Source organism: Chenopodium quinoa, unplaced genomic scaffold, assembly GCF_001683475.1.
Source record: "Chenopodium quinoa cultivar QQ74 unplaced genomic scaffold, ASM168347v1, whole genome shotgun sequence".
Lineage (NCBI taxonomy): Eukaryota > Viridiplantae > Streptophyta > Magnoliopsida > Caryophyllales > Amaranthaceae > Chenopodium > Chenopodium quinoa.
In genome coordinates this window covers 9283515-9298305 of record NW_018742204.1, presented here as the reverse complement: position 1 = coordinate 9298305, position 14791 = coordinate 9283515, and the positions used below count along the sequence as shown (strand labels likewise).

The 14791-nt window shown below is 34.0% G+C and overlaps 1 protein-coding gene across 4 annotated transcripts in view; it reads right to left on the bottom strand.

The window, feature by feature from the left end:
* The window catches only part of LOC110712494, a 32795-nt gene extending 18510 nt beyond the window's left edge, over positions 1–14285 (bottom strand). For 2 of the 4 annotated variants that reach the window (XR_002509642.1, XR_002509630.1), the window contains exons 1-16: positions 13932–14285; positions 13302–13414; positions 12902–13028; positions 11615–11713; positions 11215–11283; positions 10836–10970; positions 10678–10746; positions 5980–6035; positions 5352–5511; positions 4581–4745; positions 3635–3719; positions 3313–3546; positions 3094–3188; positions 2953–2995; positions 1844–2001; positions 1531–1641 (exon numbers count right to left, since the gene is read on the bottom strand). Coding sequence is in view for 2 of the 4 variants with exons in the window: in XM_021890978.1 (XP_021746670.1) it covers positions 1531–1641; positions 1844–2001; positions 2953–2995; positions 3094–3188; positions 3313–3546; positions 3635–3719; positions 4581–4745; positions 5352–5511; positions 5980–6035; positions 10678–10746; positions 10836–10970; positions 11215–11283; positions 11615–11713; positions 12902–13028; positions 13302–13414; positions 13932–14042 (1830 nt within the window). In the remaining 2 variants the exon portion in view is untranslated. The remainder of the gene's footprint in view (positions 1–1530; positions 1642–1843; positions 2002–2952; positions 2996–3093; positions 3189–3312; positions 3547–3634; positions 3720–4580; positions 4746–5351; positions 5512–5979; positions 6036–10677; positions 10747–10835; positions 10971–11214; positions 11284–11614; positions 11714–12901; positions 13029–13301; positions 13415–13931) is intronic. The other 2 variants (XM_021890978.1, XM_021891042.1) reach the window with 2 other exon arrangements.
* Positions 14286–14791: the final 506 nt, after the last annotated feature.

Here is a 14791-nt window from a genome sequence, read left to right as displayed (position 1 = left end):
AAACTAGCAACCCAGACAAATGCTTTCACTCGCTTTGGGATCTTAACCTTACAATCAGAATTATAGAAGCATTAACATGGAAGGATTAAGTACTTGTTGATTTTTCAAGTGTTAGTAAAAGAAAATACAGGAAAAAGACCCCCAAAGGACCCCAGGAATCAGTCATCCATACATTCCTTACGTAGGAACCTAACAGAGCATAATCAAAGGATCACAAAATTTCAGTAAGATAAATGAAGATTACACGATTATTGGCACCTTTACTCAACCAAAAGAAAGATAAATGAGTATCATGTGTAAAGGACAATCTATAGACAAAGGAAAAAAAGGATACTAAAAGACTGCTACCAAAAATCCTTTCAATTTAAACAATGTGCTCTTTAGTCTTTATCATCCACTGAGTACTTGACCAAGGAAAAATAGAATGAAGAGCCTAAGAACCTAACCACCTGTAAGTCAAAGGAAACCAAACTAGGGCGGAGAATGCCACAATTACTTCCCAACTGAAGATAAGTTTTCGCTACCAAATTATCCAAAATCCAGACCATCATTACCCTTATACCTAAAAACAAAATTACATCCCACAATATAAATCCTCTTCTCCTAACCAACCTCACACCACATGGAATCCTCTTCTCCTTTAAGATAATCACTAAAGGTGGGCATCATGCCGTGCCAGGCCGCCGCGGGCCGTGCCTGGGGTGGCTCGTGCCGTGCCTGCTTCCCGGCGGGCCGTGCCAATTTTTGGCACACCCCAGCCAATTAATCACATAGAAATGTTAACTATACAGCACCAAACTCTTCCAATAATTTGTTTGAGTCCACTTTAACTTCCATCATCTTCTCTAGTATCAGATTAGAAAAATATACAAAATTATTTTAACACATCAAAAAGAACAATTACCTGATAACTACCTTTACATCTAAATAGTAACTACTAAGCTCACACTAATATAACACCGTAAGCACCAGACATTAATTTTAACCCCCACTAAATACCTAAACAATAATAAAGTAAACAAGTACGTTGTGATGACCCTCTTCAACTGCTCAATTTAAATGCTATGACATTTAAAAGAAAAAGAGAGGGTGGGGGGGGGAAAAGCCAAAGCGCGTTCATTATAGAAAAAAACTACTAAGAAAATAATTTTAGAATGTACACACTAGTCAAACTAAAAGAAAGCGACACTTGCAAGAGAGTAACCAAATCGTTTTTGCAAGTAAAATCTGCCCAGACCAGCAATACCTCCATCATGAAAGATATTCCCAGTAGGGAGGTTGTAGTAGGATAAGGGTTACCAGGTTTGAAGTACATAAATGTTGAAAACCCACAAAATATAACCAAAACAATAAGATATCCTAGTCAACCACTAATGTCCTTAACGCTAAAATAAATTCACAATAATAGTCCACCGTCATTTGAAATAAATACACGGAACTTGGAGATCAGTTTCCAATTTGAAGCTTTTATTTTTTAACCAGCTCTTTTTTTTTAAAAAAAAAAAAAAGAAAAAAAAAAGTGCACTTTACCACTCCACAGTCTTCAGAAACTTCTAGGTCCCTAGAGCCACTCCGAAAACCACTCTCCAAATCAAATATGGGTATTTTTGTTCTCCTACTCTTCCGTATGTCATCAATGTTCTACAACAATAACAAAGATGTAAGAAAACAATGAACAATATACTATATATAAGAAAAAACATCAAACTGCATTAATAATTTGAAAAGCTCCAAATTCCTTAGTCCATAGAAGAAAGATGCTAGATACAAAATAGCAAGGTAAATAGTATAAATGAGCCACCATCAAAAACAATTTTGTTACAAAAAAGTTATAAATTCTCACCTTTGACAGCAAAGAATGATCAAGTGAGCTGAAGTCATCATACTTATAGTCCTTTACATGCTCAAACTTGTAGTAGCTCTCAAGGGAAACAACCTCACAACCTATTATGTTGGCCATTTTGTGAGCCAGACTTGTTTTGCCAGAGCCACTAGGACCACCTACAGAAGAAAAAGCAGAGAAAACAGAATAAGAGAAAACTTAAGGATAAAATAGAATTGAAAAAAAAATAAAATATCTTATAATTGAGGCCATCAGAGCACCAGCTGACAGCCTGACACAAATGTGTACATCATCAAGGTTGCTCTCTCCACATGCCTCACCGAAGCCCCTTGCACTGCTGCTCAAAACTCTTAGTCTGCTGATTGAACAAAGCAGAATCATGCTCCAACTTTGTCATAAGTCCCTCTCCCCCAATACACATGCATGCCCGAAACCCTCAAAAAAGGCAGTGCCTCCTGTAAGCTTATATAGTATCCTAAAAGATCAAACTCTGTTTTATATTAAAATGTTGGAGCATGATTGACCTCTGTAATTCAAACACTGCTTAGTATTGGCCTATAGGGCAACTTTACAAAGACAATTTGCAGTCTTGGCCACACTCAAATTGTTAAAAGGGTTGCAGGCTGGCTAGCATTGGAGAAGTATCTTAGTGGTGCATAATCAGGAAACTTGGGTATAATATTCAAACATTTAAGAGTGGATACAGATTCAATTTATGGGTTATGACAGGGAAAACAGGAAGTTGCTATGGCAAGATGCATTGCTGGCAATCTTGTGGTACATTTGGCTGGAAAGAAATGGTTGAATTGCAATTACCATCCCACAAAATATAATGTAAAATATAGGGAATGTTGGCTTTATTATGGGCAACGTAGCTCGGGCTTTCCCCAATAATTTCTAGGAGAGATACAGAGGAATTCGGATAATCTGTAGATAATTTAAAATTTCTTTTTTTAGATTTATATGATTTAATAAAACAAATTAATTTCTCATCAAAAAAAGTGGAGCAGCCATATTTGTTTGGGGTTGATATTAGAGCATGAATAAAGGCAGGTGAGGAAAGATATAGGGGACAGGGTAAAATAAAGAAAGAGAGATCACATATATACCTATCCCAACTATGATTGGAAGTCCTTTATTCTCTAACAGAGCCTGAATCACAGCGAAGGCAAAACCATTACTTATTTGAGTCAAAATAGGTAATAAAACTTCATGAATAAGAACAGCAAAAACTTTCCCTCGATTCTAACCTGTATAGCTTGAACAGCAAGTAGCAACCCTCGATCAAAGTCATATGAATCAGGCATTGGAGCAAGCTGCATACTGTCCCTGCAAGAAGAGGTGTCTGCAGTTGTTTCATGAGAGAGCTATAGATAGACAAATAAGGACCTAGTCTAAACAATGTAAAACAAAAAAAGAAAAAATCGCTTGATAAAAAAAACATCCATTTCCAGGTAGAGATTACAAACCTAAAACAGAAGCATCAACACTTGATGGAACTGTTGAGATAAAATGCCATGTTGCTAAGACAGGTTCCATCTTGGATTTGGTAGGTGATCGAGTCCATGGTTGAGACAGATCTTCAAGCTGACTAACAAAATTAGGAGTAACACGAATAGGCCGTGGTGTAGACATTGCTCTTTCCAGAGTAGGTGTCGTCGAGGTACTAGTTAAGGGTGGTGGTGTATTAAGACGTGGTACTCCTGTAAGTTAAATGTTAAAATAGAACACATGTATGGACCTAGCACAGAAATTAATTTCTTTTGAAAATATAAACAACTTGATGCTAACCATTTTGCTCAAGGATTAGCTCTAAATATGATTTAATTATCCAAGGCCCGCAAACACCCAGTCTCAAAGCTTCAGATCCAACAGTCTAGAGAAAGGAAATCAAGCAAGATCAGTTAGGTAATCTCCTGGCCCTTTTATCTGGAGAACAATTCTGTTGAGGCACAAAAAAATGTATGCCGCATATGCAATAACCTAGTATATTAATGTGTGCAGAAAAATAGTAGAACACTTGGAATATAAAGGTGCGGACATGGGGTATGGGTCCAAATCACATGGAGTAAAACATTCTTCAAATTTCTAAGAAAGAGGATGCAACTTACCTTCTTTCCCAATGTGTTTAATTTTAGTTATATTTTCACAGTTTACGTCATTATCGCATCTAGTTGTAGCCTAGAGCAGTAATTCAGTTGAGCTTTCATAGCCTATTTGACTTCTTGAACAAATGGTCTCTTTTTCAATAACATGTTTATGAAACAAAATTAGTTGGCCTTTAAAATTCTCCAATTCAGTCCAATCAAAAGAGCTAAACATTCAACAACATTTATTTTAAGCCAATTTTTCAAAATAAATAAAGAAAAATTGATAATATTTCGAAAGTTACTGCAAAAAATTATCTTAAATCCAAAAAAAAAGTATAAACAAAAAAAATAAAATAAACAAGGCCAAGTCCTAATCCACATTTGGGATTCTACTAACATATGTTCCCAGGTCTTTAATTTTGATATTGGAAGATCTCAATAGGTAAAAGAGATGAGCAAACTTCTAATAATTTTAGCAATAGGGCATCTTCTTATAAACAGCTTGTGATAATATGTTGACAAAATTTCATCAAGGGAAAAAATTAGGTTTGGCTGGGAACCATCAAGCATATCAGATAAAGATCAACTAACAAACAAAAAAAGATAACATATATAGATATGGGTTAAAATGGGAATCCATGGCTTACCTTTCGATTACTACCCCTCACCACCATGAATGTTTCACCAAGAGAGTCGATAGTTTCAAAAGCCAGTGAAACCTCTCCAAAGTTGAAAGTCATTGATGCCCTTTTATAGCTGACGACAACATTATATCCTAGTTGAAGCAAACCACCAAGTGTCATCTTCCCGACCTGCTTTCACATGATACAGGGGATTACAATCAGAAATAAGCATGATTCTTTATGATTTAATTTCTATAAACAATAGTCACATTTTTAGGGACCAATTGCTGAAAGGTAAGAACATACTTGACGTAGATCACATGGGGTTATTTTACACAATAAGTAATAACTGGATTACAAAGAAACTCCAAGTTACAATTCTTGTAATAGCATCAAAATGAACGCTAAAAGGATTACAAAGAAACACCACTTTGATACATGTTAGTAGGTGTCATATAGGACAATTTTTCATAATCCTAATATAGCCTTGAGTTCAACCAAATTGGCCACTCATTTTTTACAATATTAAGATAAAAATTGAAAACATAAATACAATTACTCCTGAAGTAAACAGTATTCATATGATATCATAAGGAAACATGAGAAAGGCAGGCCCTCAAAGCATAATATTTGTAGGGATATCACCTGTGATAACAAAAGTTGTTAACCTTAATTATTAAGGACATAATTCATATAGATCACATGTGCTAGTAGGCATTTAAATTAGTCTGAAATTGCTCATGTATTTATAATGCTATGCTTGATACGTTCATCGATAAGAGCCTCATAACTTACCTCAAATTCTGCCTTAGGCCGGATGATAAAATGTTTATCAACAATCCTCTGATCACCAAGTGAAAGGTAATAACGGATTCCAGATTGACGCACTTTGATCCAATCATTTATCCGAGCTTCTTCGTTTGCTGAAGGGGGCCGAAGGTACATCTCAATAAAACTAAAAGAAAATAAAATAGTCACAGGTTGACTAAATCAAATCAAGATATATGTATACAGTGACTTGAATACTAAGACATGATGCAGTTCTGCACAAAAATTAGCCATGTATAGACAATAGATGAAGTTCTGCACAAACATTAGCCATGTACCAACCCCAGAAAATGATATAGCACCGAATTTTTTCTAGTCTTGTTGCCAAACTACACAAGTGTCTAAACATGATCATTTAGTGTTCAATATATATTTGACAATGCCACATTTTTAAGGCATAAAATCATAAATAATGGCCATCACAAATAGACATGTTTATCAACTGAAAAGGGTCAATCTGAATGACCATAGAAACAAGAGCTTAGTTAACACTCCCTAGGTGACATAGAAAACTTTCAGATGTTTCAAACCTACTGAAATTATACGTGTTATAAATAGCACAATAACTAAAAAACACAGCAACCTCAGCACTTACTTATCTGTTTGCGCCTCCTGCCCACTCAGCGTGTAATCAGAATGTCCATTTGGTGACTGTAAAAGGGGCACTAATATCAAAAATAATTAAATAAATAAACAACATATAAAATATATATACATTTACACACGCACACACACCCACACCCCCCCCCCCCCACACATATATATAGGAAAAATTGACGATTACCACCTACAATTGTTGCTATTTTAGTAATTACCACCTGCAGTTTTTTTTTTTTTTTTTTTTTTTTTTAATTTTACCACCAACTATTTTTTAAAACATCAAAATTTCCCACCTACTCGACTCTCAACTCAAATGTGATGTCATGTGGGGCCCACTAACTACCTTTTCCCTCCCTTTCTTTCTTTCTCACTGGATTTCTCATTCCCATGTATTGTACTCCTCTCAAAATTGGGAAAAAACTTCAATTCGTGAAATAATCAACATGAATATGTAATTTAATTTGATGTTTTTCACCGATTTTGAGAGGAATACAATATAGGGGAATGAGAGATTGAGAGAGAAAGAAAGAAAGGAGGGAAATAAGTGAGAAGGTAGTTCGTGGGCCCTACATGACATCACATTTCACTTCAAAGCCAACTAGGTAAGAAGTTTTGATGTTTTAAAAAATAGTTGGTGGTAAAATTCAATATATATATATATATATATATATATATATATATATATAGAGAGAGAGAGAGAGAGAGAGGGAGAGAGAGAGAGAGAGAGAGGAGGGGGGGGGGAAGCCTCATGTAAGAACCCTCCTCTATATAAGAACTCATTCTTAATAAGAACCAATCTTAGCCCTATATATATATATATATATATATATATATATATATATATATATATAGAGAGAGAGAGAGAGAGAGAGAGAGAGAGAGAGAGAGAGGAAGGCTCATGTAAGAACCCTCCTCTATATAAGAACCCATTCTTATATAAGAACCAATCTTAGCCCTTTATTAGTTTTAATCTAACCATCTAAAATGATCCTTTAGTAATGGCATATCTGTAATTTTGAGGAGTTCATATTTAGAACAAAGAAAAAAAATTTAGAACATTGGAAAAAATTTAGAACATAAATAGAAAAAAATTAGAACATAAGAAAAAAAAATTCAAACATAGCAAAACTTTAGAACATGCAAACAAAAATTTAGAACATATGAAAAATAATTTAGAACATAAGTTGAAAAATAATTTATAGCATAGGAAATAAATTTATAACATAAGCTAAAAAAATAATTTAGAACATAGGAAAAAATTTTGAACATAAGTTGAAAAAATCACTTAGAACATTTGAACAAATTTAGTACATAAACTAAAACAAAATTTAGAATATAGTAAATAATTTGGAATATAAGTATAAAAAAATTACAGTAGGATATTGGAAAAACTTTAGAACATAGGTTGAAAAAATTTTAGAACATAGGAAAAAGTTTAGAACATACGGTGTTTTTACATAAGAAAGAATTCTTATATAAGGAGGGGTTCTTACTGGATCCCTCCCCCTATATATATATTATATATATATACATACTGTTTATAAGTTTTGTCATTTATTTCCAAGGAAAGCATGAGGTTAGATGGTCTAAAATGCAAGTCGAGAATGGGCACATCTTCATAACAAAAGCAAAAAAAATCTATACCAGGTACATCTTCCTATGGAAAGGTTAAAAAATTAAAGCAGAAACGGGTATCAACATGTGGACTAATTAGCTGTCTTCAACGTATTACATGATATGAAAAGGCAATACAATCATGAAAAAAGCTCCCTTCAAAACAGCCAGGAAGTGGTTTAAACTTTGAATAAGAAGCCATAGAAATAGTCCTTTCCAGGTGCTCACAAATTCTGGCCTTCAGTGTCATCATTCATCCAAAAACACCACCTGCCTGCAGAAAAAAAACATGCTATCCAGTCCACCAAAAAACCTATCCTCCACTTCATGACCAAAACCTATGGAACAAACCCTGTATATATCCACCCCACAAATACCAGGCAAAAGTTTAATGTTCTTCCAACAAATTACACCGCGCATGCAGAACTTAGCGGCAAAGAACATCGGTACGAGTCTTACAAGAAAACTAGAATACTAAAAGGCAGAAAAGGATCAAACATTTGTTGTTCCCATGAGTCCTTAGCTATAATCATATACTAAATTAAACCCCGTGCTATGCACGATTTTTAAATAATTATAATGACAATAAATTTCACAAAAAAAAAAAATAAAAAAAAAAATTGATATAAAATATTATGGGAAAAATTGTCCGGAATAATCCCACCTTTGGCTCATCCACCCAAAATAATCCCACCTATCGATTATTTTTAAATAATCCGACTTTTATATACAATTCGCTCCCAATAGTCCCAAGTGACTTGAAACCGGCTAAACAAGTTACCATTTGTGACTTGGGATTATTTCCACACGTGTCATTACGTGAGTGGTCTCATCCAAAAAAAAAAATCAAAAAAAAAAAAAAAACAAATTATTGAAAAAGAAATCCAAAGGCCACCCTCGATCTCTCTAGCAGACCCACCGCCGACCACCCCTACCCAGCCCACCAACCGAACCACCCCCTCTACCCAGCCCTCCAACCGAAACTAACGACCTCTAGCTATGATAGGTTTGCGATTTTGGGTCTGATTTTGGGGCTGATTTGTGGGGATTCGAAGCGCTTGCGACTGCTCTAGTTTGTGGTGTTTTCCGGTGATTGTTGGTGCAGTTGTGGTGGGTCGTTTGGTGTTTGCTGCGGGGAGAGTGGCTATGATGTTGTTGCAGGTTTGTGGTGGCGCGTCTGTGAAGGAGAAGTAGCAGCATTAGGGCTGCTTTTCTGGTGGTTTTGAGCGATGTTGCAGGTTTGGGTGCTAGGTTCGGGTCGGGCGGAAACGGCGAGGGAGAGGGAGGGGGTGGCCAGAATCGAGAAGGGGAAGGGAGTTGGTGGTCTGAATTGTGGAGAGGAAGGGACATGGTGCCGGAATTGGGTAAGGGTCCGGTTGCAAGGCTGCTGGAATCTGGGTTTTAATTTTTTTTCTTCTGTTTTTTATTTTATTTTTGATTTTTGTTTTTTTTAAAAAAAAATTATTTTTAGACCAATCATAGGCTAACACGTGTGTGGTAACTTATAATAATAAGTTAGATGACTGGATAGGACCATTTAAAGCGGAAGAGGTATAAAGGTCGGATTATTAAAAAATAATCGAAAGGTGGGATTATTTTGGGCGGATGAGCAAAAGGTGGGATTATTCCGGGCAATTTTTCCAATATTATGTATAGACTTAGTATTAGAAAGTATGAAATATATGTGAAAGAAAATAATTAAACACCTAATAGTTATAATAATGGACAATTTGACATTTAAGGAAGTTTACTTTAGATTTTGTACAAAGTAATAGTCATAATTTAAATACAAAGCTTAATTTATGTAAAAAAATAAGTTTTATTTAGTAAGTAAATTTGGAGGGAAAACTTTTTTTTATTATGTTGCCAAGTGTCCCTCCAAGTTTCGCCTTTAGTATTAATGTAATTGATTGTGATAGTGTGGTACCAGAAAATCATTCATGACTTGTGGACAAGCCAAATCCAAAACCTGTACTTCTTCTATGGTTTTGAACTTCCTCTTTCAATTGTTGTCTCTTGCTTTATTACTTGTGCATTGTTGTATGCTTTATATTTGTTTCAATCATTCAATCAAAGCCTTAATCTCATAAATGGGTCAGCTACATGAACCAAAAGTGATTATTTTGTATAGTCATCCACAAAAAATCTTCCTCCTTCATCCCTTACGATCAAATATCTCATTCTTATGCAAATCCATATGTTTCATATCCTTCCTAACTCCTTCCAACCAAGTCATTTTCTATTTCCCTCTACCTCGTTTAACCTCTCAATGATCCCACTCTTCGTACCGGTACACCTTGGGGTCTTCGTCTTACATGACCGAACCAACGAAAAATATTTTCTCTTAATTTGTCTACAATGCCTGCAACACCCACTTTCTTGTGAAAAACTTACGCATTTCCAACTTCCATCTTTTAAATGTGCTCCTTATTAAAAGCTCAACTTTCTGTACTATAGAGTCTTATGGCAGTCCTAAATAATTCCCTTTCAACTATAAAGGAATGTTTTGGTCACATAACACTACCGTGCCCGCTCTACATTTAAAAATCATTCAACTATAAATCCTACAAGTCCCCAAATACATAAAAGTTGTCATATTGTTGACTTCACTCGTGTTGCCAATAGGCAAGAGTGCTTCTAACTCAACATTCGCTTTTGTTGATTGGTGCTCATAAGACCTTTTCACATCCGACTTGAGCCCTTGTCGGTACTACAGGAATCCGATGCCAAAAGACACAGAGAATGATGCAAAATACACGGACCAAGAGACAAAGACACACTACAAGTCATCCTATTCACATAGATAGAGCTTGGCATAAATAGAAGATGCATTTGCCTAGTAGCTTTTATTTATGTATCAATATATTATACTATTAACATAGATAAATTTGGGGTTAATCTAATGTCACAATAATGGTAATATGGTATCATCTGTATCATCTATATAGGTCCACCCTTGGCTATTTAATCATCTTTAAACAGTAAAAGAAGCTCATTTTGACAACTTCAGTCATATAATATTATGATATATAGTATGTAGCATAACACAAGATATCTCAGATGACCACCAAAAACAAACCTTGCTTTTACATTTCAACTTGTAGATTGCCTCTCTAAAAGATGAAACAAAGCTGTTGTTAATTCTGATCTGCATAAAGCATCTCGTACAATAAAGATTATATAAGAATATATGTGGCAACACTTAAAAGCCAAATTAATACATCATTCATAAGGAACCTGTGCGTGATGAAGGTCTGGCTCAATGTGCTTTCTGAACAATGGAAATATGCTGTCAATGAGATTATCCAGGGAGCAAGAATCTCCAATATCATATCGAACCTTAGACAGAAGACTAAAATGAACACCACCAACCTGCTTCAAAAAAAAAGTGCAAAGGCCAGGCATGTAATTTTATACAAAACTGTTGAAACAAAAATAAAACAGAGAAGATGTAAGAGATGCAATCTCAAATTCTCACAAACATCAACACCAACAACTACAACAACAACAAAAATTTTACAAAAAATTAGATAAAAGAACCTTAAGGTCTTGGTAAGCAAAAATTTCTAAAAGGAAAAAAAAAACATAGAATACAAATGAAAGGAAGACTAATTACCACTGCAACCCGAATGTCCAGCAATGACCGCAATTTTGCATGCAAGGCATATGTACCATCAACAATTACCTGCAAACATGAAACATAAAATGTTGGGCAAAATATTTTAACAATTTCCATTGTAAAATAAATAATCCCTCTTTTTTTTTCTTTTTGGTTCTACCAACTTTTTGTTTTGAGGTTTCTCTTTTGTTCTATGAATTCTACCCACTTCTATTTTATTCTATATTTGACAAACACCTTTTACCAGCTTACCCCTCTTACACCATCAAATAAAAACCTTTTACAACCTCGCTTTTACTTTATCCACTTTTTTAAAACACAAACTAACTCCTCTAGAAACAAGAGCCTAATGCAAGTGGCTCAAGAATGAAAATAGGAGTAGAAAAAATTAACCCACCACTCCAGATGAAGTCCCCCTTATGATTGTTGACCCAACACGTCTCTTTTCTTGGAAATCAAATACTGGTACTGCAGTATCTTTACCTTTCATTAAGTCCTATTCCAAAAAGAGAAGCAGGCTTCAATATACAAATTTACATGATTAGCTTCAATATAAGCTACTTCAACAAATGATATGTCCAAATCAAGCAAAGCATAGTGAATGGATATAAAGCTTAAAGTATAGGCAATCAAGAGCCCTAAATAATTACAACTAGATAAAAGGCATATGAAGGCTTCTCAGCTAAGAAGGGAAAAGCTAATGTCAAATGGATAAACTAAAGAGAAAATCATTCACAAAATAATTTACAACAAATCAATAATTATAATTCTTTATCCTATGTAGATACCGATGACCCACACTAACAAGAACTCTAAATGAAAAAAAACTTTTGCTTAATAAAAATACCAAAATAGTGAAAGTATCAAGTCAACAAACCTACAAAGGACATACCACAGCTTCATTTCTTCCTCATTTAAAAAAATAATAATAATAATAATAATAAAATTAAAAAAAAACCCAAACAAACAAACAAAAACAAAAACAAAAAACTAACCTAATATAGTGGTTCTTTTTGAGGACCTAAGGGTTAATCAATCATTGCTTCATACAAAAACCCTACAAAAATATTGATTTAAGCCCTATTTGGTAATTTGCCAGCCAATTGATATAACTGGTTATATTAATTTGTTCGACTAGCTATTTATATATAGTTAGTTGTGTAAAAGTGTTTGATATATAATTATTAATAGTAAGCTAATTTAATGTATGTAATAACCAAAAAACTAAACGTACAATACAAGCTAATGAAAAAGCTCCTATGCTCTTTCATTTTACCAACCACAAAACCTCTATTGGCCTCAACAAGCTTAAAGCTCACCAAAAAGCTCTTAACCAAATAAGGGTTTGATGACCTTAGCACTAACTTCAATTTCCTCAATACAATTAATTTAGGGTGTTAAAACCCTAAAGTAGTGAAATCCCTAGCAAAGGAACCTTATTTGTAAGAAAATTAGTGAAGAAGATCAGAAGATTATCAAACATCAAAAAGAAAGGACATTTATGACAGGATCAGATTCTTACCAAAGCCAAACCATACAACATGAACAACATTATTATTCTATTACATATAAGGTCCTTCAAAAGAGGTTTTGACACTTCATGATTAATTGAGAGATTCAAATTCAAAGAAATGTGCATAATCAAGCTTCCTCCCCAGCAAATAATAACAAGCTAAATACAAACCTCCATATTACTAACTAAAGCTTCAAAGTCTATAGAATCCAAATCATTTGATTCTTCAGCTCCTTTCCGATAGTTCTCCATCAATATAACAGTACAACCAATCACAGATGTCACCTTTTCTGCCAAGCTTCATAAACCAGCACACGTTACAACACTATTAATTTAGAAAAGAAAAATCATAAAAACTGACATTTAGTTGATGAAACATCTTAGTAAATATCCTATGTCCCCTAAAACCTATAATCAAAGACTTAATTAATCAAGGATTCAATCTCCAAGAAATAATTGCAGTCACGACTCACGAGAGTACACAAGACATAGTGATGAGCACATCTCAAATTTTCATCAAAAGTTCTAAATTAAAAAATGTCCATAAACATAGTGATGAAGATGAACACACCTAGTTTTGCCCGAGCCATTAGGACCGCCGATTCCCACAGTCACAAGACCTTTTCGCTTCTCGCGAAGTTCTTGAATTGATTTTATTAGCAAATAACATCCATGGTCAAAAGACTGTCATTGTTCAAAGACCAACAAATTAAACTAACAGCAGATGATCATACATTTAGTATGGGAAACCAGTTATAACCACAATAATCATCCAAATTGAAAATTAAATCTAACTACTCCGTAACAAGTTCTAAGAATTCGAATATGGCTAAAAACAAACAAAATTCATATAATAATAAATTAAAAACTATTCATTAAATATAATATATACTACGTAATACCTAGGTTTCTAAACTTCTTAGATAAACAATTCCACAGTATATAATCGAAGAGAACTATTAATTCATCCTAAGTAGTTAATATCCATAATCCCACATTTAATTATACCCAGAAATTAGGAAAATCCACAAATTAATACCCAAAATTCCATATTTAATGCAAAAAACAGAAATACAAATAATCAAAGGAGAACAATTAAACCCATCCTGAAAATATTGATCAACATTGAAATAAACCAAAAAAAAATGATCAAACTACATAAAAAATATGATTTTTACATAATCGAAGAAAAGAGCCGTACTACATGAAGAGGAAGAGATTGAAGAATGGAAGAAAAGGAAGAAGTAGAAGGTTGCTGAATATAATCTCTGCCTCCTTCTTCAAAAACTCGCTGCACCATTGTATCATCCATCAACTTTCTCTCTCTTCTTCAAAACAAAAACAAACACCCAATTCAAGAGAAATGAAGATTCTGCAAATAAAACTAGTCCTTTATTACAATTTATATGAGATTTTTGCTTTTGATGAAACTTGAGATTGAAAAAAGTAAATGGGTGTTGTATTTGAGTTGTATTGCCCCCAGCCCCCACTAATAGAATCGGTTTTCCGTTGAGTTATCGGAAGTTCTACAATTCACTACTATGAGAAATGGAATTGAAAATCAATTTTATTTGTACTCCCAATCAATTGGGAAATTACAAGTTTATCACGTCGAGGTGTCTAAACAATACCCGACTCGACTCGACTCGACCCAATTCAATATCGATCCAAAAAACAAGATTTCGACTCCTGTGGTTATAATAATTTACCATAACTCAATTTTAAAAATTAATTTGATTCGACCGAACTCAATCCGATCATCCAAATTAACACCTCTAATCGTGATAAACGACAAAAAAATGCTTATTTAGCTCTTTCCACAAATAATGCTAGGAAAACTCGCAATTCCCAAATTAAGATCATTATTTTATTAATTCCCATTATACTGTCTACGTTAGCTTAAGAAAATAAATCGATTCTATTAAGGAAAAATTGTTAAAATAATATAACGTTTGAGCTCGTCAAAAATAAGTCAATCTTTTGATTATTTTTAATAATACAACCTTTTGAAGGTATTCGTTTTAAACAAGATATTTTACCTGCAACCTTAATAAACCGGTC